At 40.5% G+C, this 21,664-nt stretch overlaps 1 protein-coding gene across 1 annotated transcript in view; it reads left to right on the forward strand.

Annotated features, from left to right (window-relative positions):
• Window positions 1-21,425, forward strand: part of sec24b (SEC24 homolog B, COPII coat complex component) — a 28,567-nt gene extending 7,142 nt beyond the window's left edge. Inside the window, exons 5-24 of the mRNA XM_084953852.1 lie at window positions 3,292-3,375; window positions 4,208-4,371; window positions 4,874-5,058; window positions 5,330-5,432; window positions 7,662-7,788; window positions 7,893-8,002; window positions 8,249-8,361; window positions 8,474-8,592; window positions 8,779-8,834; window positions 8,956-9,162; window positions 10,052-10,175; window positions 10,992-11,150; window positions 11,235-11,408; window positions 11,502-11,612; window positions 12,983-13,158; window positions 13,928-14,065; window positions 15,491-15,595; window positions 16,478-16,570; window positions 17,200-17,303; window positions 20,423-21,425. Of these exons, the coding sequence (XP_084809978.1) occupies window positions 3,292-3,375; window positions 4,208-4,371; window positions 4,874-5,058; window positions 5,330-5,432; window positions 7,662-7,788; window positions 7,893-8,002; window positions 8,249-8,361; window positions 8,474-8,592; window positions 8,779-8,834; window positions 8,956-9,162; window positions 10,052-10,175; window positions 10,992-11,150; window positions 11,235-11,408; window positions 11,502-11,612; window positions 12,983-13,158; window positions 13,928-14,065; window positions 15,491-15,595; window positions 16,478-16,570; window positions 17,200-17,303; window positions 20,423-20,537 (2,567 nt within the window). The 3' untranslated portion in view covers window positions 20,538-21,425. The remainder of the gene's footprint in view (window positions 1-3,291; window positions 3,376-4,207; window positions 4,372-4,873; window positions 5,059-5,329; window positions 5,433-7,661; window positions 7,789-7,892; window positions 8,003-8,248; window positions 8,362-8,473; window positions 8,593-8,778; window positions 8,835-8,955; window positions 9,163-10,051; window positions 10,176-10,991; window positions 11,151-11,234; window positions 11,409-11,501; window positions 11,613-12,982; window positions 13,159-13,927; window positions 14,066-15,490; window positions 15,596-16,477; window positions 16,571-17,199; window positions 17,304-20,422) is intronic.
• Window positions 21,426-21,664: the final 239 nt, after the last annotated feature.

Here is a 21,664-nt window from a genome sequence, read left to right on the forward strand (position 1 = left end):
GGTCAGCATGATACTGATTGTTGTCATGCACCTGTGTGATGTCTCTCTCAGATGTTCTGCTTTAAAGATCCTCTGAGACGTGTGTCATCAGCCAGAGGTTAACAGATGTTTAAATATAACCACTCCCCTGCCGATAAGTCCTGCTGTCTATGCATGCGTTTGCTGACTCTCCTGCTTCTCACAAGAGAGCATTGTTAGCACTGCTACAACTCATTAGCGCACTGCCTAATAAAATGAGGAGCTTGGTTTAGCTTTCTGTTTATCCCTCATGCTCTCATCAATTCCCCACAGTGTTGCTGTCTTACACGTTGTCTGTTGCAAAATAGCACTTGTTGATCCAAGGAAGCCACGCTTACCAGAATCATGATATTGAAAATATTTTCCCGAACAAAATGGGTTCGGAGTCACAAGTAAAGCAGAAAACAACCAGTGGATTTTAGACTTTTGTAGGACAAAGCTTGCAAGTTATTAGTTGAAAAATAGTTTAAATACATTTAAAAATGAACATTATAAGCAAACCTGATTAAACTAATTTATAACACAAGTCTAACAGCAGACGTATGTTATCAGGATGAATCACTTCATCACCTGTCACATTTTGATAATACTGCCATCACCTACTATCAACAACAGCAGTCGCCAACCAAAATAACCGACTATAACACCAGCAGCAACAACCAGCCTCGCAGCTAATGGCAACCACAGCCAACAGCAACACTAATATTTCTAGTAGTAGTTCTGAATTTTAATTTTGCTTACTTTACAAATGGATTGCCTCATATTTATTTAGTTACAGCTGTTTTGTTTCAGAGTTGTGTATGGCCATTCATTTTTGTTATCTGTATACAGATACATGACAAGTTTTTCTTATTGATTATATGCCAAAATGTTTGATCAATTTATCTTTATTTTGTAACTGTTCACATAACAAAAGTTATCCACGACTAGAGTTTAAGGCGTTACTCAGTTGGCTGTTTGTTTAATCACTAATTAAGTCTCTGGAGTCAGGGATGGCGTTTTGGTTTCTTTGGTTTGTGTTGCTGTGTCATCTCTGTCCGAGCTGCTGAGTCACCTCAGCACTCGTGCCAAAATTGTCTCAAGTGAATGACACAAGATGCACTTGTTGTCATGGTCTTACTGCTGAGTGTGAATCAAGTATTCAAATACATGCAGGGTTTGTTCTGGTTTGAAATAGGCCTTAGTCGGCTCAGTAACCATTAAGTTACACATGTACTGGTGCAGTAATAGAATATAAATGTATGTGGAGTCCAAACTGGACTCGTATTAAAACTTTTAAGTTCAACTGCAAATCAACACTGGCTACAATGAGCTCTATATAGTCTTGGTAGTAACCATTTTCTTGAAGGAGGAGGAGAAAGAATGCTTGGCTCTCCTGGTGTCCTCGTCATCCCTAGTGCTTAATCCAGTAGTCTGCTGGTCCGATTTAGTCTGAGATAATTGGATCTTGCCCTGTCCAATGAGCTCTGTCCCTGAGGCCTGTCACATCTTGGTTTGCTGCTGTTGATCCCTCCTTTTGGCACACATGGATTAGTGGATCCATTCAAATATTACTGCCCATGTAATCCTTTGGGAAAACGTATTCATTACATGACATGCAAGGAATAAACAGACAAAAACGAAAAGACCCTTTTGCTTGCTGTTGTTTTTTTATTAAGATTATTTTGTGGATATTTTACCTCATAGGCACTGAAGCAAATTAGAAAAGCGATATGATAGAGTTGGATAACATGCAACCAATGTTGGATTTGAACCGGGAGTGTTGCAGTGCACTAAATGAATCCACACGCTATTTTGACTGCAGCATTAATTCTTGAAAGGTTATGGCAGCTTGCTGAGGGATTTGAAAAAGAATTTTAAAAGCCTTCATGCTTTTTTTTTTTTTTTCTTTTGTTTTTTAAATAACGTAACGTGAAGCTTTCGAGTTAGAGGAGGGTAAGGCTGGCAGCTATGTCCATGAGCGGTGGATAGAGACGAAAAGAATGACATCATAAACACAAGAAATTAGTTTCCCTAGATTGGGTGAGAAGCTCGGTCATTCGGGTGGAGCTCAGAGTTGAGCTGTGACACGAGCCAGCCGAGGTGGCTCGGACCTCTGAGGAAAAATGTGTCCTGGACACTTCCTAGGTGGGGTGATTTGGGCATGCCTAGTGTTTGATCACTGAAACAGTTAAATGGAAAATGGTGTGGTGGTGGTAGTAGTAGTGATTTTATTTTATTTTTTCCCAGATACTTTGACATAGTCACAAAGTGCTTTAAGAGAACACAGATTAGTTTATGACAAAAAGTAGTCAGTCAAAAGATCAAATTTTAAAAAGGGCATACAACTGAATGAGTACGGTACTACAAAATAAATAAAATAGGCAGTAATAAAAATAAAAAGTTTAGAAAAGATATAGAAATTGTAAAAAGAAATAAAAACTTGGTTACTAGGGGGAAAAAAAGTAAGTTCAAAGTTTTGATGATGGTGATAAACTTGTTCCAGGTGTTGAATATAAATGACTCGGCTATTAATTTAATGCATTTCTTTAGTTTTTCTGGCTGAACAGAAAGGAATCTGCAGCATGTGTTTTCTAACCCGCCTGTTTCTGAGGACACTGGGAGCCTTTTTGTCAGAAAACTGAATTCAGATGGTAGATGTTAATATAAAAGTTCTCCAAAAAAGAATTTATTTAATTTTGGTTTTTAGATTACAAAAAAGATAAGGCTTGACTAATCCACATCTGGTAAACCACCCTTTCTCTGATCAGGGCACCACCCTGCAGCTTCCAGTGGTTTGTCCTCACTAATGGCCTGTAGCTAACTACAGTTTGGTTTTATTGAACATGGTGAAAATGTCTTTCGTTCTGTACCCATCGCACACACTCATATCTTCTTTCCCCTCCCAGTTCTCTACACATGTCCTGTCCTTAGATGTCCTCTCCTCCACACAGCAACTTGCATATACTCAAAACTTAAGTGCTTCCTTTTTATGTTTTCTTTCCATCTTTCAGTCTGCTTCTTCTCTTTCGTTTTCTTTCTGTGAGGCCAAAGGGAGTCCACGCACGACCAAACCAGAAAGTCTGATTTTTATTCACTTTAATGTTGTCTTTCATTTTTATCCCAACACTCTGTCCTTCCTTCCCGTTTCACTTCTTCATTTGTCTTTAGATTTTTTTTTTTATTGTGCCATTATTTATTTGAACAGTAATATTTGCAAGCTGTCTTTTCCTTCATAATAACAGTTTTTAATCCCTTTTGAGTTTCATTTTTCCCCCTCTCTGCCTCTCGCAGGCGGTGACACATCCTCCTCTTCTACTGGCAGTGCCTCTCCGGTGCCCAACAGCTACGATTCCCTCGAAGGTGGCAGCTATCCAGGTACGTGTTCATCACAGACACACTGCACCTCATGCAACTCTCAGTAAAATCACAGCTATGTCTAAACTGTAAATCAACTTTTCTTTGACAATATGTACAGTGCACAATATTTTAATAACTTGACATTTGCATAAAATGAAATCTGTTATAAAACCTTAATCAATTGTTAAAGCTGAATTTTAGGGTCTTACGTCAGTGCTGGAAAACAGATGTGAGAATGACCGGATGAAAATATTCTTGAATATAAAGAAAGTGCTGCCTCCTAAGCAGGGACTCCTAGAGGATAAAATAATTCTCCGTGAACTGAATTTAGATCCTTTTCCTTATCCCTGAGGAAGGTTCCTGCAGTGTTAACACAGCTATATTTGCTGACAGCTGATGTGGCAAAAAAGACTTGGGTCTTCTGTTATCTAGTGACAACTTTTCACAGCAGAGAGGGGAAAAACGGGCTTTAAGACAATCCACATATTCCCTTTGATGCGACCCAGCTTTTCTAAGCAGAAGACAGCAGTGTCATTCACAATGCTTTAAATGTGATTGTTGTTAGTTTGTTACTGGTACAGTGTTCCTGATGTCTATACTACTGTCTCATCTCTTATGGCTCTTTATTCATCTAATCTGATAACAATATTGTGGAGTTTGACCAAAGCTAATGGAGACAGCAAAGGCTACTTGAAAAGGCTTTTTTTGTTGTTTAGGGATAATTTGGCACTTATTCTAAAATCAACATTAACACAGTGATCTTATTTTTCTGGTCATGTTAAAACACCTTAAAAATGTTCTGTCTTCTTAACATCACACTACTGTACTCCTGAACTGTCTCTCTTTCCAGAATCCATGCCCCCATCCAGCAATGTGACCAACCAGGCTCAGCCCTACGGTAGTTACGGTTACCCTGGCATGCAGTCAGGTTATCGGCAGGGACCAGCGTCCCACACTGACGCCTCCCCCTCCCACAACCTGTATGGCCAGTCAAACTACCAGCAGTACTCACAGGTGAGCCTGCAACAGAAATGTTGATTAATATTTTGCACATCTATGGATTGTTTGAAAGTTTTTTTTCAGGCTATTTTCTCAGATTTTATATTAAATTGTCTAATTTTTCGTGTGTAAAAAGTTTGGATAAAGGCAAACCCAACCTGCGTTTGATACCCATCACTTAGAGCGACTGTCTGTTGCCCCCACTAGATTTTAAGTAAGCATATGTAGGCTTTTAAATTTCATCTATGCTTTGACCAATTCTGGTGATAGGCTCTAGTTTTATGAGCTGGCTTATAACAGAGTCAGAGACCTGTTCAGGATTCTGACCCTGGACTTTGCCAGACTTCTAGACTTGATCATAATCCACAACTGACTGACTGGTCAGACTTAATAAATAAATGTTTAAGGTGTCACTACACAGACATTATTTTATAAAATAGCCCACCTGATGAATTTTGGCTGTAAGCTGAGCTGTTTGTTTGTTCGCGGTGTGGAAACCATCCGTCCCTCTCTGCAGCCCTTCCCTAGTCTCTCTGAGCTGTCCGCAGCCCTCGGCGGGCTGAGTGGTGTGCCAGAGCTGGAGGTCGAGGCCCTGAGGCCAATCAACCTGCTGCAGGAGAGAAACTTGCTGCCCCCCAGGCCTTTGGAAGCTCCAGAACCCAACCTCAGCCCCGACCTTAAGAAAGTCAACTGCAGTCCACAGTAAGTCTGGTGTAGGGAAATTTTGAGTGGCAGCTGAGTCCTTAAATTTAGCCATTTACTTTCAGTGTATCACAGAAATAAATTCTTAAAATAGTACAACAGTAGTATGCAATTACGGGTTGTTGTTTTTTTTTGGTTTTTTTTCAACTTCTAAGCTCATGGTTTTTGTGTTTTCTTACTGCATTATTTAAACCTTTTTTCATTTCGTATATTTTTATCTGTGAGTATATTTTGTCATTCGTTTGTCTTTTTTTTTTTTTTCTCCAATCAGGACATTCAGGTGTACTCTGACCAGCATTCCCCAGACCCAGGCTTTACTCAACAAAGCCAGACTCCCTCTGGGCCTCCTCCTCCACCCCTTCAGAGATCTACAGGTACATCAAAATTCCCCTCAAAGAACATTTTTCTCAGATTTTGGTATTATGGAGTTAAGATGTCGGCAAATGTTTAGTTCTGTTTTTAAGCAGTGTATGGTCTTTGTTTTTTTCATTGCCTTCTCAAACACTGCATGAAGCTGTTCTGCTATTTATTTATTTATTTATTGAACATACAAAAGCTTTGTTTAGGGCACAAATGCTGCTGTACCTTTTAGCAGGCAATAGTTTGAGTTTCTTCATCAAGAGTCATTTTATTCTGATACTTTTTTGTTAAAGCGAACAGGTGTGATCGATTCATTCTGTGAAATGCAAAATATGTTGTGCAGAGCAGAGTGTTTTTTCCCTGACAGAGGTATTTCACATTAGTCGACACAGTTTTACATTAAAGAAAGGTGGAACTTAGTGTTTAAATACTATCTGGGTCCTTTGTAGCTGTCTTTTTCCACTCGTGACCAGTCAGCAGGAGGAGCAGAATGACAACGATGAAGAGGTGCAGGAAAGATAAGGGAGGGTATTTATAGAGCTGTGAGGTGAAGACGTCTCAGTAGGTGTGAAGCGGCAGACAATAGGAAAGTGCTTGAAAGACAGGCTGGCACTGACTTCCTGGACTAACGGTTAAATAACTGAATGTTTGACAGAGCGTCAGTTGTTGGCTCGTCGTTTTTGTGAGTGTGTATTTCAAAAGGATATCTCAGAATTGCCCAGGCTGTGTTGCTTTTACAGTAGATGACTGCAGAGGTGTGGATCCTGTGGACGTGTGAAACAGACATTCATGCTGCTCTGCAGTTTCTGCCTACAGCTTTAATTTTGGCAACTCTGATAGTTTAAGGATATGTTATGAAAATTTATTTTTGGAATCATATGCTACACCCACACAGTATTTCCTGATTTTGAATGTAATTTGGTGTTTCCTCTGAGTCAGTCAAGTCTACAGTGTCTCAGTAAACAGCTGTGAGCTGTTTGGTGTAGTCTGACGTATCTGGCACCAAACTGCAGGCTCACTCCAGAGTATCCTGATATATTTCTTCTTGGAGGCGGTTTAGTGAGGCTTTATGATGCATTTAAATCTTCAGCTTGTGACATTGTTTGCGGTCTCTGAGGAGACTCTGTATTACATCGAGGTCCTCCCTTCTTATGCAGCCCAAATATGGGTGTATGCCCCATCATGAGGAACTTCATGTCCCTCGTCTTCTCTGATCTCCCAAGGATACTGTGGTATCATCTAGTTTAATAGTCTAACCAACTAGAAATTGTTCTTTCCCCAAAGGCTGTCTGCGCTCTAACATTAACATTCATTACCTGTTTTGAAAAGCACCACCTAGAGGCAGTGGGAGGAGTGGGGATGGTTTGGGCATCTCTTCTTAGACTGATGTCTCTTTGCATGGATCCAGATATGAGAAGAAAGAAAGGGAGGATGTATTTGATCATGATGGAAAATGGCACAAGAAAAATGAAGCTACATTTAAATTCTTTGCATTGGCACCCATTTACTCGAATACCCAGAGAGGTGGAAATTCTTAGTTTTTGTTTAACCTTACAGCTGAACCAGTAAACAGAGGTGATTAAGATATTTTGGTTTCACTACTGAGGCGTTTTTCTCGACATCTGTGTTTACTTCGCCTGTGAAAGTAACACATTACTGTTGCGATCCAACCCAAGTGTGAAATTACAAGTTTTCAAAATCTTGTCTATCAGTGTCATGTTTTATTTAATTACTGCAGCTCAACTCAACTGTTTATCAACATAGATGTCAATTATTTTATAGTTATGTTAGCATTTGGTCTGATAATAATTTTTTAGCTTTTTTTAGTAAATTGCAGAGAAAGAAAGTAGTCCCAAAACCTCTGTTGTGGCCTTCAGGTGTACCCGAGGATAAACAGACTTTGTTCTAAGGAAAAGGTGGAGAAATTTTGGGTGACTCTGGTGCTTCAGCGGAAGTCATAAGAATGGATTGACACCAAAAAAAAAAGAGGAGAAAAGAACTGCAGTTTTGTTTTGTTTTCTTTCAACCACACTCACAGAAAAGGAAACAAAGTGCTATTCAGCCGTCTGCTGAGATATAAATAGAAGAATGTTTTGAAAGGGTCATGGGATGGAGAAAGAAAGTGGAGGCCAAAAAATTGAGGCATGACACATGAAAAGTTCATAAACACGTCTTTTGTATTTTTTTATTGGAAGTTAGTCCATCTTTCTCTAAGCCTTTTTCCCCCGTTTGCCTCTCTGCAGCAGTTACCGGTGATCACATCAAACACGATCGTGCGCTGTCGTTCCTGCCGCACCTACATCAATCCGTTCGTCACCTTTCTGGACCAGCGCAGGTGGAAGTGCAACCTGTGTTACCGGGTCAATGATGGTACAAGTCCAGTCAAGCTATTTATATATTGTCCCTGCAATTTCTTTACTGCTGAATCATGTTTTGCAGCCTTAATGTTTTATGCCATTTTAATTCTTGTTCAGTACCAGATGAGTTCATGTACAATCCAGTCACAAGGTCATATGGTGAACCACACAAGAGGCCAGAGGTCCAGAATTCCACCGTGGAGTTCATCGCCTCCTCAGACTACATGGTAAACACGCCTCTTATTCATATTACACGTACTTTGCTTCTCTGTCCACTAGAGGGCAGTGTTGTGTTTAGTAAACAGAGTGAAAAAAAGAAGGCTCATGCATAAGAAGTGACACCTGCAAAGGTCATATAAAAACGTATTATTATTATTATTATTATTATTATTATTATTTATTTATTTATTTATTTATTTATTTATTTATTTTTCAAACCTTCAGGGATCTTTGATGTTTTTGTTCCTTTTCAGTTGCGACCTCCTCAGCCGGCGGCCTACCTGTTTGTACTCGACGTGTCTCACAATGCTGTGGAAGCAGGATACCTGAAGTACTTCTGTGAATCACTTCTTGAGAACCTGGATAAGTGAGTCCTGATGTTGCTGCTTCATGAGTTTGTCAGTTAGCTATTTAATCAAGCTGATTATTAACGTCTGTCACAGGCAGAAACCAGGCTGACACAATGTTTCCTGCTGCAGGTTGCCTGGGGACTCGCGTACCAAAGTGGGCTTCCTCACCTTTGATAGCACCATCCACTTTTACAATCTCCAGGAGGGGCTGTCCCAGCCACAGATGCTGGTGGTGTCAGACATCGATGGTAAATATAAGTTACTTCAAAATGACACATGAGAGCTGTGGCAGTGACCCACAATCAAAAGTTGTTGCCACACAGTTAAGACCAGAGGTGGTGGCCTATTAGAGTGACTAATGACCCTTTCCAGTGTATTTGATAGAAATGTGTCATCTATAGCCACATTAATAGTCTTTCCTGCTTTCTTTGCAGATGTCTTCATACCATCTCATGACAGCCTGATGGTGAATCTAAAGGAGAGCAACGAGGTAGAGCGTGCTGCTTTGTTCCCTTGCATCTCTTCTATCTGTCATGTTCGTGCCTGCTTCTTGATGTTTCTGAAACGGTTTTCTTTTTAATTTTCTCATGTATTGTTTCTCCATCCTCCAGCTGGTGAAGGACTTGCTGAAGTCACTGCCGGCGCTGTTCAGCCAGAGCAGAGAGACCCACAGCGCTCTCGGTCCTGCCTTACAGGCCGCTTTCAAGCTCATGTCACCCACCGGAGGCCGCATCACGGTGTTCCAGACTCAGCTGCCGACGCTGGGAGCCGGGAAGCTGCAGTCGAGAGAAGACCCCAATCAGCGTTCGAGCTCCAAGGTAATTATATTTTCTTTTATTTGTGATTATAATGAGAAAAAACAACTATCCAGAGAAAGTGGGAGCAAGAGCAGATGCAGGATTTTATCATATCTTCCTTATTTGGAGTTAAACAGCATCCTTTTTCTTATTTCTGTCTTTATTTGGATGTTAACAGTGAAAAGTTTGGACACAGTAAGCCGTCGAATGTTTAATGAACAGATTGTTTTAGTGTAAAGTGGGCTGCTGTGCTTCATCTGTAACAGGTAATAATCACCACCCTGAACTGCCAGATCCTTATTTAATTATATATTTATTTTATTTATTTAGATATTTATTGATAAGTAAGACATAAATAAAAACATCCTTATTTCCTACCTCTGTGCGGTATGTTCATGGTGTTTGTTCTTTGACTTTGTTTCATGTGCCTGCGGGTGCCCTGTTTTAATTTTTATATTTTTCACATCAAATGGGAGTTTTAAATCATGGCTGCATTGTGACTTGTGAAGCTTAAATTGAACCTTATGACAGATGAAGTACAGCCAAAGATTAGTACTTTGTGTCCTGGCATTTTCACAGCTGAGTTGTATTTATACTTTCCTGCAACAGCTCACTTTTCTTACCGGTCACAACGTTGTCTCACATTTCATCCCAGATTAAACACCACTGTTATTGTCATCCCAGGATTGTGATTTATTCAAGTTTAGCATCTTCTTTTTTTAATCTGAATAAACTGCCAACAAGTCATGACAAGAGTTTCCAAAAAGAAAATGACAAATAACAGATGTGCTTGGTTTGCTCGGGGGAAAAAGATATTATATTGTCTTTTTTTGCTGTCAGGAAGGTCCCCATTCCCTCAGTCCTGTGATCGAAATGAGGAATTGCTGGTAATAACTCTCATATCTTTCAGGGAGCCCACCACCTCGGTCCTGCCACTGACTTCTACAAGAAACTTGCACTGGATTGCTCAGGACAACAGATAGGAGTGGATCTCTTCCTCCTCAGCTCCCAGTACGCCGACCTCGCCTCATTAGGTGAGAGCATGATTGAGTCAGCTGTTGGCATCTTTCATGTTGTCCATGTATCCAAAGTGTCAACATTTTTGCTTATGTTATGAATGCTAATGAGCGAATCGCCTCCCAGTATTCTTTATATTTTTTTATTCTATTTTTTTTTTTTTGTTATAATATATTTCCTTTTTTGTGCAGATTTGTATACGTAGACTTTAAACTAGATCGCTTTAAAATGACCCTCTGGGAGCATTTTGTGGTTTGGTTCAAATTTCTGAGTGTGTACTGCTGCTGCACTCAGGTTCTTCAGCTTATCATCGTCAGAGCTTGTTGTTTTGCTGTTGCTGTAGTAGTAGTGGTAGTGGTAGTAGTAGTAGTGGTAGCAGCTACTACCAGGAGACTGGAAATAATTTGCCTCGAGGAAAATGTCCTGCAGAAGCTCAGGCCTCGGCTCAAGTGATAACATCCAGAAAGTGTGTTACCAGTGTTATCAACCTTGTTTTATCTGTTAAACCACACACCAGGTCATCTGTTGACACGGATACCAAATTTCCTAACAGCTTATTTCTGGCTAATAAAGGAGAAACCTATTCTAAACTGCTTTCTCGCCATCATCGACCTATTTGCTTTCTTCATCTTTATGTCATATTTAATATTATATTATCTGTGTATTGAATTATTTAATCTTTAATTCAGTCCAGTGTGGGATTAAGGCATTATTTATAAATCACACACAACATAATGATGTATTTGAACTCTTCTTCCCAGTCTTCACAGACTGAAGATAATCACATGTAATTCTCTTAATGTCGATCCTCTCCTGTTTTTCTTATTTCTCAGCATGTATCTCCAGGTATTCAGCAGGCAGCGTCTTTTACTATCCCTCCTTTCATTACATCCACAACCCGGCCCAGCTGGAAAAGTTCCAGAGAGACCTCGAGCGCTACCTCACCAGGAAGATCGGCTTTGAGGCGGTCATGAGAATAAGATGCACTAAAGGTAATCGGATTAGATGCAGCTTCATGCACGTTTTAATGTTTCTGTGTCAAACACAAGTTTTGTCCCTGCCTTTTTCCTCTTCAGGTTTATCCATCCACACGTTTCACGGTAACTTCTTTGTGCGCTCCACTGACCTGCTGTCCCTGGCCAATGTGAACCCAGACTCTGCCTTCGCTGTCCAGATGTCAGTCGAAGACTCTCTGGCAGACTCGTCTCTGGCCTGCTTCCAGGCTGCTCTGCTCTACACGTCGAGTAAAGGTGAGACAAGAATGACTCATTTTCATGGTAACACATTTAGGTTGAAATTCTTTAAAGATCTTGAAAACGGGATTGTTATTAATTCATCTGTAGGAAAGAGACGTATCAGGGTCCACACTCTGTGTCTGCCGGTGGTCAGTCAGCTGAGTGACGTGTATGCCGGTGCTGACGTCCAAGCCATCACTTGTCTGTTAGCCAACATGGGTAAGTGTGTAGCTTAAATCCTTGGCTTTCACGCCTTTTCATGTGCAGTGCCTTTAACCTAAGACTTTTTACACATTTATGAAAGTTGGTCTCTAGCCTCCCCGTGGTTGACACAAATCCAATAACATGTTAAAAATATTAGAGTGATAAAGTGATATTGTCAGTGTTTTTTTTTCCAGTAAAGTTGGCAGAAAAAAGTGCATCAGAATGTATCGAATAAGTTTCCATCGGGTTTCATAAAACACGCAGTCAGTTGGAATTAAATACCAACCCTGGGTGGAAATGTAGCGATACCTTTGTGGTGGTATATAACCCACAGAGAGCTTTTTGTAAGCCAGGTCTTTCCTGTTTCAAGAGTCACATTCGTATACATTTGCATTTTATATTAATGATTAAAAGGTTTATTTCAGTCTGTGCAGAGTGGCTGTATGGGTCATGTTGACCACCGCTGTTTCCCTAGAGGTTGTGCATTGGAGCTGAAGAGTGCAAAGTTTGCCTGTCCCACAGACACACAATATCCACATAAATATGAAAATGTTTGCAATAGGGCTGTGCGATATGACCAAAATCTCATATCCCAATATGAGACATTTCTCATCCCGATAACGATATAGCTCGCAAAAATTTTACGTTTTCGAACTTGGGCAACTCGACTTGTGTGAAATGTTTTCAGCTGGGCGTCGTGTACCTGGAGTTGAGTGTTTTGACTGATGCATAAAACTATATATTTTTAGATAGAAGTTGCAACAGCCGCCATTTTCTTTGAGTATTTATTACACGGCGTGCTGCGGGGAAAAGCCTGTTCTAACGTTTGAGTCTAAGGTTTATTTTGTGCACCTGTCGGCTCTGTTTTGCATCTCATCCGTAAACTCTCTCCACACTCTTTCACGTGGTTATTGTGTAGGTGGTAGAAGAGGTTTGTTGTGTTTGAGTCTGTGGTGGGGACTGGTTTGCGCCATAATTTGCATAGTACAGTTTTCTAGTCCGTGTCAGACTTTCCTTAACCAAACCATGTCCATACTACAGAGGTAGAACCTCGTTTAGGAATAAGGTCCTCGATTTGTTTTGACTGGTCCTTCTGTTTGGAGCGACCTGGTTCTGCCTCGTCTTCGCTGGCAATGCTGGTATTCTCTGTGCCACAATGAAAAACAGCGTAGTTTGCGCCACCACGAAACAAACGATAGCGAATAATTTGAAACGATGTTTTCATTTTGTCATGTGATATATTTCATCATATCGCACAGCCCTAGTTTGTAAACATGACTCATCAGGACGTACTCTGGGCTTTTGTTAACTTAACTTTGTGTTCAGAACTGATTAAAATGCTGTCTTGGAGGTAAACTAGTCTTCATTTGGTCTTTTCAATCCAGCCATCGATCGATCGATATCATCCAGCCTGTCAGACGCCCGGGACGCGCTGGTGAATGCGGTGGTGGACTTGGGGAGCGCCTACAAGAGCAACGTCTCCAACCTTCAGCAGTCTGGACTTGTCCTCCCTGCAGCCATGCGTCTCTTCCCCCTCTACATCCTTGCTCTCCTTAAACAGGTGCGGCTGCCTGACTGTCATCGGCACATGAACACACACGCGTCACACAGCATGACATACACTAAAAAGAAGGAGAAGAAAAGGCTGTGAATGTGTGTTTAAGCATGCAGCCCTCCACTTTTCCCTGTTAGCAGACTTCTTCTGGAAAGTTTTTTTTTTTTTTTTTTTTTAAATTCACTTTGAGGTAAAAGGAGAGAGTTTTGTTTTACTGACTAAACCTGCAAAACGTTATTACGCATTTTAAGATGTAGTTGAGTACAAACCCTAAAAACAAAACACCCTCTGACCAAATGTTACACAGTAGAAAAGTGTGAGCTCACAGTCACACTGCCTGGGTTAAAGACTGTTAATCCAGCCGGCATGTGTGCATTCATACATCCAGGGTGTGTCTATGTTCAGAAGCACATACACACCCTGTTTCTGAGACAAATCCTCCCTGTAGGTGTTTGTGGGACTCTAACAGTGCGTTCCTTTGATGAATCAGAGAATAAACTTCAGAAACATCACTGTTTAATTGAAAGAAGCACATTATGGCCTATTATTCCTGGTGATTAAAGGTTAAACTGTTACCACAATGTTTTTGTCTGAACTTGTTGCAGTTTAATTCTCCATTTTTAGCAAAAGGATTTGTTTTACTCTGCAAATGGGGCTAAAGCTTTACTCTTCATTTTTAATTTTTATAGATCTTTGAACTCTATTCTTATTCTTGACGTAATAAATCAGAGAAATCAAATCCAACACTGCTGATGTGATGTGTGTTTGCTTTCAGAAAGCCCTGCGGACGGGCACCAGCACGAGGCTGGACGAGCGGGTCTTTGCCATGTGCGAATTCAAGACTCAGCCGCTGCAGCAGCTGATGCGAATGGTTCATCCTGACCTCTACCGACTGGACAACATCTCTGACCAGGTGGGATGCAGATGGCTTTTCTCATAACTCAGTGCACTAAAGAATAGTAGAGAGAGGGAAAAACAAAATGACTACTATTAACCCATTAACATAACATCCTTAACATATATATCTCAGTGTGCAGTGCAACTTTATCATTAAACCTGTGCTTAATGGCTTGACTCACACTTGACTCACACTTTTAAGTTAGGGCAGTTCGATATAACGATATATATCGGATGACGATATAAAAACATCTATTGTTTCATTTTACGGACACAGCATCGCGTGTCCGCTTGTTTATGTTCCACATAAACCTTTCACAATAAAGCTCAAGATCCTGTTGAGACTTTTCAAAATAAACTGAATCACGTGAAAGAGCAGATTATTTACGGGTGAGAAGTAAAAAAGAGCCGCCAGGTGCTAAAAAATAAACCTTATACTCAAACGTTAGAACAGGCTTTTCCCCGCAGCACGATGTGTAATAAATACTCGCAAAGAAAACGGCGGCTGTTACAACTTATGTCTAAAAATGTATCGTTTCATGCATCAGTTAAAACACTCGACTCCAGCTATATGACGCGCAGCTGGAAACACTTCCCGCAAGTCGAGCTGCCCGAGATTCACAGAATTTACAGAAAATGTTACATTTTTGTGATTTATATCGTTATCGGACAATAGAATTCTTATATCGGGATATGAGATTTTGGTCATATCACACAGCCCTATTTTAGGTTGTTTTTTTGTATACCTGGCGAAGTGGTTAAATGTAACAGTAAGCTGATAAGATACATTAGATGACTTAGATGTCTTGCCTAAAAACACTGGAATCCCAGCGTCTGGCAAGGTGTCACATCAGAGCCTTAATCCTGAACATTATGATGACTAAGTGCAAAGCCAGTCTGCTTGTTTTCTCTGGAAATTCACAGAAAGTTTGGTGAAAATTGGTTTGGGATCATTGGGATTGCTTTTGCTAGTTAAAACAGATGACTTGAAATGTTTGAGGAAACTGTGATGTCTGTCAAGGGTGTTTTTAAGCTTGTGGTATCTTTTAGAACAACAAAGATTTAACTCAATGACAGAAATGTCATAATAAACGTAATTAAATCTTTTTATTTTAGTGTTTATTTTTTAATTTGCATTATATGCATCAGCTTTTTTTTTTTCACTGAATGTTTCTTTTAAAGTTGTATTTAAAAATGTGAAAATAGTCTCACGTGTAACATTTACTTTTAAACACTTGTAATAACAAGAATTATGAAGATTATATTACAGTGGAGACATATTTTAAATTAGGTAATATCAGACTTTAATGTTTGTATGCTCTCTGTTTGAAGCTTTGGGAGCTTTACCTGTGACACTATGTAATTAGAATGTATATGTTGTCTGCACATGTATATAGTAAAGCTGTTTTTATACTCTGCTCACAAGTTGTCTGACCTGCAGGGGGCGCTTCATCTGAACGATACCATAGTCCCTCAGCCTCATCTGCTCCACCTGTCTGCTGAGAGGCTGAGCAGAGATGGAGCTTTCCTCATGGACTGTGGCAACGTAAGCTCCGAGAAGTCTTTATTTCACCTCATTTATATTTTTCACGTCTCTGTCTTCTCACCATCTAGTCCTTTAATAAAATGCAATAAACCTTAGGTCATAATTTAGAGCAAATCAAAGAGAAGTTGTCTTTGCCTGAAATAATATGTGATGGCTTGAGGACTGGAGTTGGGATTTATCGTCTCATTATTTGCCTCGGAGTAACATCAGCAGCAGCACTGGAGCCCAGTTTTCATTAAGTTTAATGTCACATAATTTAATTTAAAGTGATTTTCCACTGCAGCAAATTAAATACAGAAAGAAACCGACACACTCCAATCTTCAGACTATCACTGGAAAGTATCAGTAATAAATGGAGGGTAGTTAGATGTTTGAAGTTTAAACTTGTTACCAAATCTAATTTCTGAGTGAACTTCTCACTAGTGCAATGGCATATTTGGTGCCAATAAAGATTTTTTTTTTTAAAAAGGTGGGAGGGTTTTAATATTACAAAAAAAACCCCAAACAAGGCAAAACATAAAGCCACAAATTTATTGAAAATAAAAAAAACCTCACAAACTTACAAGAAAAAACTAAAAAAAAAAAAAAAACATTTATGAGAAAAACAGTCAAATGTATGGGAGGATGTATACGAAGGGGGGAATTGATAAGAAATAGAAATTTATGGGAAAAACCCTAGAAAAAACTAGAAGAGAAAATTATTGTTATAATTGTTTTGTTATTTTTTTTTTTTCTTCTTCACTGTCATAGTTTAGAGTGGTGATATTAATAACATTGGCCCTGCTGGCTCTTTAGTTATGGCAGATTAAGACGCACACATGTCAGAGTGTGTGTATGTAGTATACTGTGCGGTAATGCTCCTCTTCTCTTCTGCCTGTCCAGGTGTTTTATCTGTGGATCGGCAAATGCTGCAACGAAATGTTCATCCGAGATGTTTTGGGCTGCCCGAACTACGCTTCAATTCCCCCCAACATGGTCAGTAAGACTCATTTGAGTAGAAGTACACATGCAAACAGTTCAAAGAGACGATTAATCTTTTGAAGTACAATGAAGCTTTTATTTTCCCTCTACATCCAGCACATCAGGACGTTACAGAGAAGTGTGATTAGGGAAATGTCTGTACTGACACACACACGCGCGTGTGTGCGCTGCCCAGTCGCTGGCTGAATGATGCAATGCAACATTTTGTTTCCCCTGAAAATGACTCACAGTTGAGCTCCACAGTGAAGGAGCTGTGTTTCTGTTCACTTAGTTCGAAAAAAACAACTTGTCCAGCAAAACAGACTTGCTGATGTAGCTTTTCTGCTTTTTTAACAAACTGTGCAGCCACCTAGAAAGTTCTGTCATTACCACGCCGAGGGCGTGATGGCAACACCCAGAGCAAACGGCGAGTCAGCACTTGTTTATGCTGCTTATTTTATCTTTCTAGCAAGGGGTCAGTGCCTCATAGATCCACCTACAAGCCCGCACTCCCCACCACAGGCATGTTCCCGTTAACCACATTGTATGGCCGGGGTTGACTGTGTGAATCTGCGCTATCTGAAACACGCCACTAACAACAGCGTTGTTGTTTTGTTTCCCCTCTTGTCCTCTTTGGTTCCTAGAGTCACATTCCGGAGCTGGAGACTCCTCTCTCTGAGAGGGTGCGAGCTTTCCTCGACTGGCTCCACGACAACAGAGCGTTCAGCTCCACGATACATGTCGTCAAGTAAGCACTGCCGCACATCTGGACTCATATCTGACTGTTTGCAAACACACTGGAAACTGTGCTTCTTCTTCAGGGCAGTCACAGATATACATAGACAGCTTGTTTTGTTCTTTTTTTTTTTTTTAATTGCGTGAAATGGATCTCACATATTGCTTTAATACAAAATCTGAGGTCACTAAAGGAAAAAGTGTTCAGTTGCTCTGTCACCAAAGATGGAACTGCAGAAAAATGACGTTTGAAGTGTAAAGCAGGGATTGTGCTCTGTTGGGAACACAGAAAGTTGCTGACCCCAAGCGAGCAGTCATTTCTGTTTTATTTGTTTAAAGTCGCCTCAGGGCCTCACATGTCATAAAAGATTGCAGGTACACAGAGCCTCACACCATCTGATGACTGCAACATAACTTTGACATCCCTGATTTGAAATATAATTCCTAACAGGGCAGCCTATCGTGGCATCAACCACTGATTTTGGACTCATTTTGAAGGTTCAGCATTAGTGTTTGGGCCACCGCCATGTTAGCCTGAACCTGTGTTTTAAACTGTACACAAAGACACCTGCTAATGAGTACGAACTAACAGACTGACGAAATCCTAAAACTTCACTTAAACTGGAGCACAGGCTCTGTGGATGCTGTGTCTGCACAGCTGCACAGTGAGCCATTACTACTGGACACTGAGCTGGCTTATTACTGACAGAAAAAAGTAGGCAATTTAATAATTTTTGGAAGTAATAAAACTTCAAATTAAAAAGAATCATCTCTCATTCCTGTGAACCTCCGGGTTCAGAGGTAATTTTAATGTTCCAGTCATGTGATAGGTGCCTTTTTATATCTATCGGCTACTTGGCCAAATTAAATCTGACATTCTGTTGAGGTTCATGAGGAAATAAAGCAAATAAAGAACATTACGATTGTCTGATACTGCACTTTCAGAGTTCGCCCTTCTGCTTCGTCACCTCCCTGGAATCTCATAAATCCAGCTTCTCTGATTGGCATTGAACAGAAACTAGGTGTGGACAGTTTCATATAGAAGAGATCGGCACGAGGTTGACGGAAAAGTATTTCCGAAGTGTAAACACAAAGACAAAGTGAGCATTGAGGTCACAGATTGACAGCGGCGGTAAAGTCATCCGCAGGGAACGCATTGTTTCGGTTTCCTCTCTCTCCTCCTCTTGGTGGCACGGCATTGTTGCTTAGCCACATGTTTACATGACATGTTAGTAAAAATGCACTGAGTGGTATTTGAACAGATGTTTGCGTGATGGCAGGACTTAATGATCTGAAATGACAGGAACTACGAGAGAGATTTGACAAAAGAATTAAAAATGGCTCTTGAAGTGGTTTCAAGTTCTCTGTGACCTCGAACCTCTCAGTTGTTGATTTGTTTTTGTTTTTTTAATGATATTAAAAGTGCAAGAACTTTAAAGAGTGGCTAAAATATTCAAGGAAGCAATGTTTGAATATTTGAAAAAGCGGATGGGCACCTGACAGAGAAGCCAATGGATGTATAGTTAAAGGGGATCTATTCTCCTCATTTCCACCTCCGTGTTTGGACTTGAACTCTGCTAGAGTAGCTCTGCATGAGTCATAGTTCACAATAATCCACCCTTCTACATGAAATGATGGCTTGCAGTTCTATCAGATTGTACTTCAACATTTCAGAAGTGTCCCAGAAGCAGCTCTCAACTCGACATCATTCAGAATGATGTGGACAGGAAGTCGGACACTAGAATGGCATAAAGAATACATCACTTTTCAGATTAAAAGCCTTAAGAATTAACACCATGTTTCTGAAAGACTCCTGGTGTTATTTGATGCTCCGTGAAGGAAGGGACAAAGCATTTAAAGACTTCATCTCATGGACATGCACCCAGTTTATTCCCAGGGGGACACAAGCTGTTTAAGGTTTTCTCCCTTTCAGCCAGTTTTCTTCTGACTGGCCAGAGCTTTGCCTGAGGTGACTGTGTTAGCCAATCCTGCTCTCTGTGAGATCATACAGAGCAAAGAGTAGAAGAAAACAGCTTTTAGGGTAGTTTGCAACCTGAACTTTTGGCTCAGAGAGATTACTACAGCATAAAAAGTACATTTAAAGCATCGACCCCTGTATTTCTGCGTATATGTACAAGTATGTATGGAGGTGTCAAATGTCCTGGTTTGACTGAGCTCATGTTCTGCTCCGTCTGAGCCTTGTTGATGGTGCTTCCCCCTTTTTCGGTCCAGACATCAAAGCTGTGTGCCTGTTGCTGTCAGAGCGCTTACGTGGCAGAATGACATTTACACGTAAGACCGTCATCTGTTTTTTTTTTTTTTTTTTTTTTTTTAGACACACTGTAGGTATCAGTTAAACAATGCAGAGGTGCGCAATGAGCTGTTTATAAGCATAGCAACAAAGGGGCGAAAGAGGCAGACGGCTAAGCAGCAGAGAGCTACATCTTTATTGTTTATGCGGGACTTTCTAAAGCCTGTTAAATGTCAAATAAATAAAAATATCACACCACATTATCTCCAGAGCTCAAGGCGGCTCCTTAATAGCTCTTGTTTTGTCACTTTTATAACATTTCATTCTGGCAAATCTGTTTTGGTTTTTTTGGGGGTTTTTTTGCATTGGGAATATATTTCTCAAAGTAAAGCCAAGGTCTGACTACAAGCAGTTGCGAGCTCTGAGAGAGAAACCAGACGTCAGATCAGATGTTCAGTTTCTGCTCTTGCAAGTCGGGTTAGAGAAGCCAGCAACGTCTCGCCCAGCCTGGGAACTCGTCCTTCGTGGATGTCTCTTTGAAATTAAAGACAGACATTAAAAAAAAAAAAAAAAAAAAAGAAGAAGAAAAAAACAGACAGGGAGGGCTTTGGCTCTGACTGCTGAATAGGTGGTGCTGAGGAGGTGGCTCTGCAAACTCGCTTAGAGAAAAACTCTCATGCTGGGGATTTGTACGAACAGCTGTCAGTTCAGAGTCAGTGAGGTAGAAGATGCAGGAGAGTGTTGTGTTTAAGAGCTGACATGTCAGCAATGCTTCAAGTTATGTGGAATAGATTCCAACACTTCTTAGACTTACAGAGCATTAAAATGTACAAACCAGTTTCTTCTTTCCCTTTAATGCATTTTTTCCTCCCTTCCTGCAGAGATGATGCCTCGGCTAAAGCCACTTTGTTCCAGCACCTGGTGGAGGACCGGTCAGAGTGGGCTTCTTCCTATCATGAATTCCTGCAGCACATTCAGCAGCAAGTGTCCAAGTAGACTCCCATCACGCTGAGAAAAACTTTGACCACTAGATTCCTTAAACAAGAGCGTGAAAGGACTTGTAACCTGATAGAGTGAAAGCTAGTGTTAGCCAGCAATGGACACCCATCGCTGCATCAGACCAGTTTTAGCGAGGCGAGTTTCCTACCCTTCTTTTAAACGGTCTCATTCAAATCAAAGCTTGTTGGTCACCTGTGACTAGACCAGCAGAAGGGGAGGGAAGAGGTAGTTTTAGAAAAGAATAACGAGTTACTGAAATGAATGAATGAACGAATGAAATTGCTAAAAAACAAACATCCTGCAGCGGCTCTTGCCGCCTCTTTAACCACTGTCAAACATTTTAACCTTCTCGTAAATCCATCGCTCCCGAGAGGAGGAGGAGAAAGTCGAGCCAAGAAGATGCCACTTCAACATCTTTTATTTCAGTTTGTTTTGTGAGCCTAAAATGTAGCTTGTGCTTTTTCTTTCTTTTTTTTTTTTAATTTCCCGATACATTCCCTTCCCTTTGTTTCATTTCAAGACTGTTTTGAAAACACTGGAGAACAGAAACAAAAATCGGGCATGTGCTTTGAACGGCGACACGCATGCCGCCTTTTTGTCTGCTGCTAGTCTGCTGATGGGCGACGGCTGCCGGGAACGTGATGGGACACCAGTCGGATGTTTAAACCTCCCGTCGGCTCAGTCTTCTCTGCTCCGCTTTATGAACTCCCGAGTTGTTGAGATCACTCTCCATAAACTTTCCCCCTGCCGGAAGTCTTCTCTTCATTTGTTTTATTTTTTTCTCCAGGCGCTAACTAAAGTTGCTACCCACTTTGTAACTACTGAAAGAATCTTTTATGTGTGATTATTTATGAACCAGCTTATTAAATAAAGACAAAAACAGAACTCTGCTTGTCGTGTGACGTGATTATTGATATTACCCCATCAGCCCAATGACTAAGCACTCGGTTTGTTCAAAAAGGGGATCCTTCAAAATGAATTTCATTTAAGGGAAAAGGAAGAAGTCACCCAGTGACGTGATCTAGAAATGGCACAAGGAGACGACCTTGAATAAGGAAGAGGCCTAATTCAAATTGGTCACTGTTTTAAAATTTAGATTTATTTTCTTGGCAGAGTTGCAAAAC

The sequence above is a fragment of the Perissodus microlepis genome, chromosome 2, assembly GCF_051167445.1.
Source record: "Perissodus microlepis isolate ML-2025 ecotype Zambia chromosome 2, ASM5116744v1, whole genome shotgun sequence".
Taxonomy (NCBI): Eukaryota; Metazoa; Chordata; class Actinopteri; order Cichliformes; family Cichlidae; genus Perissodus; species Perissodus microlepis.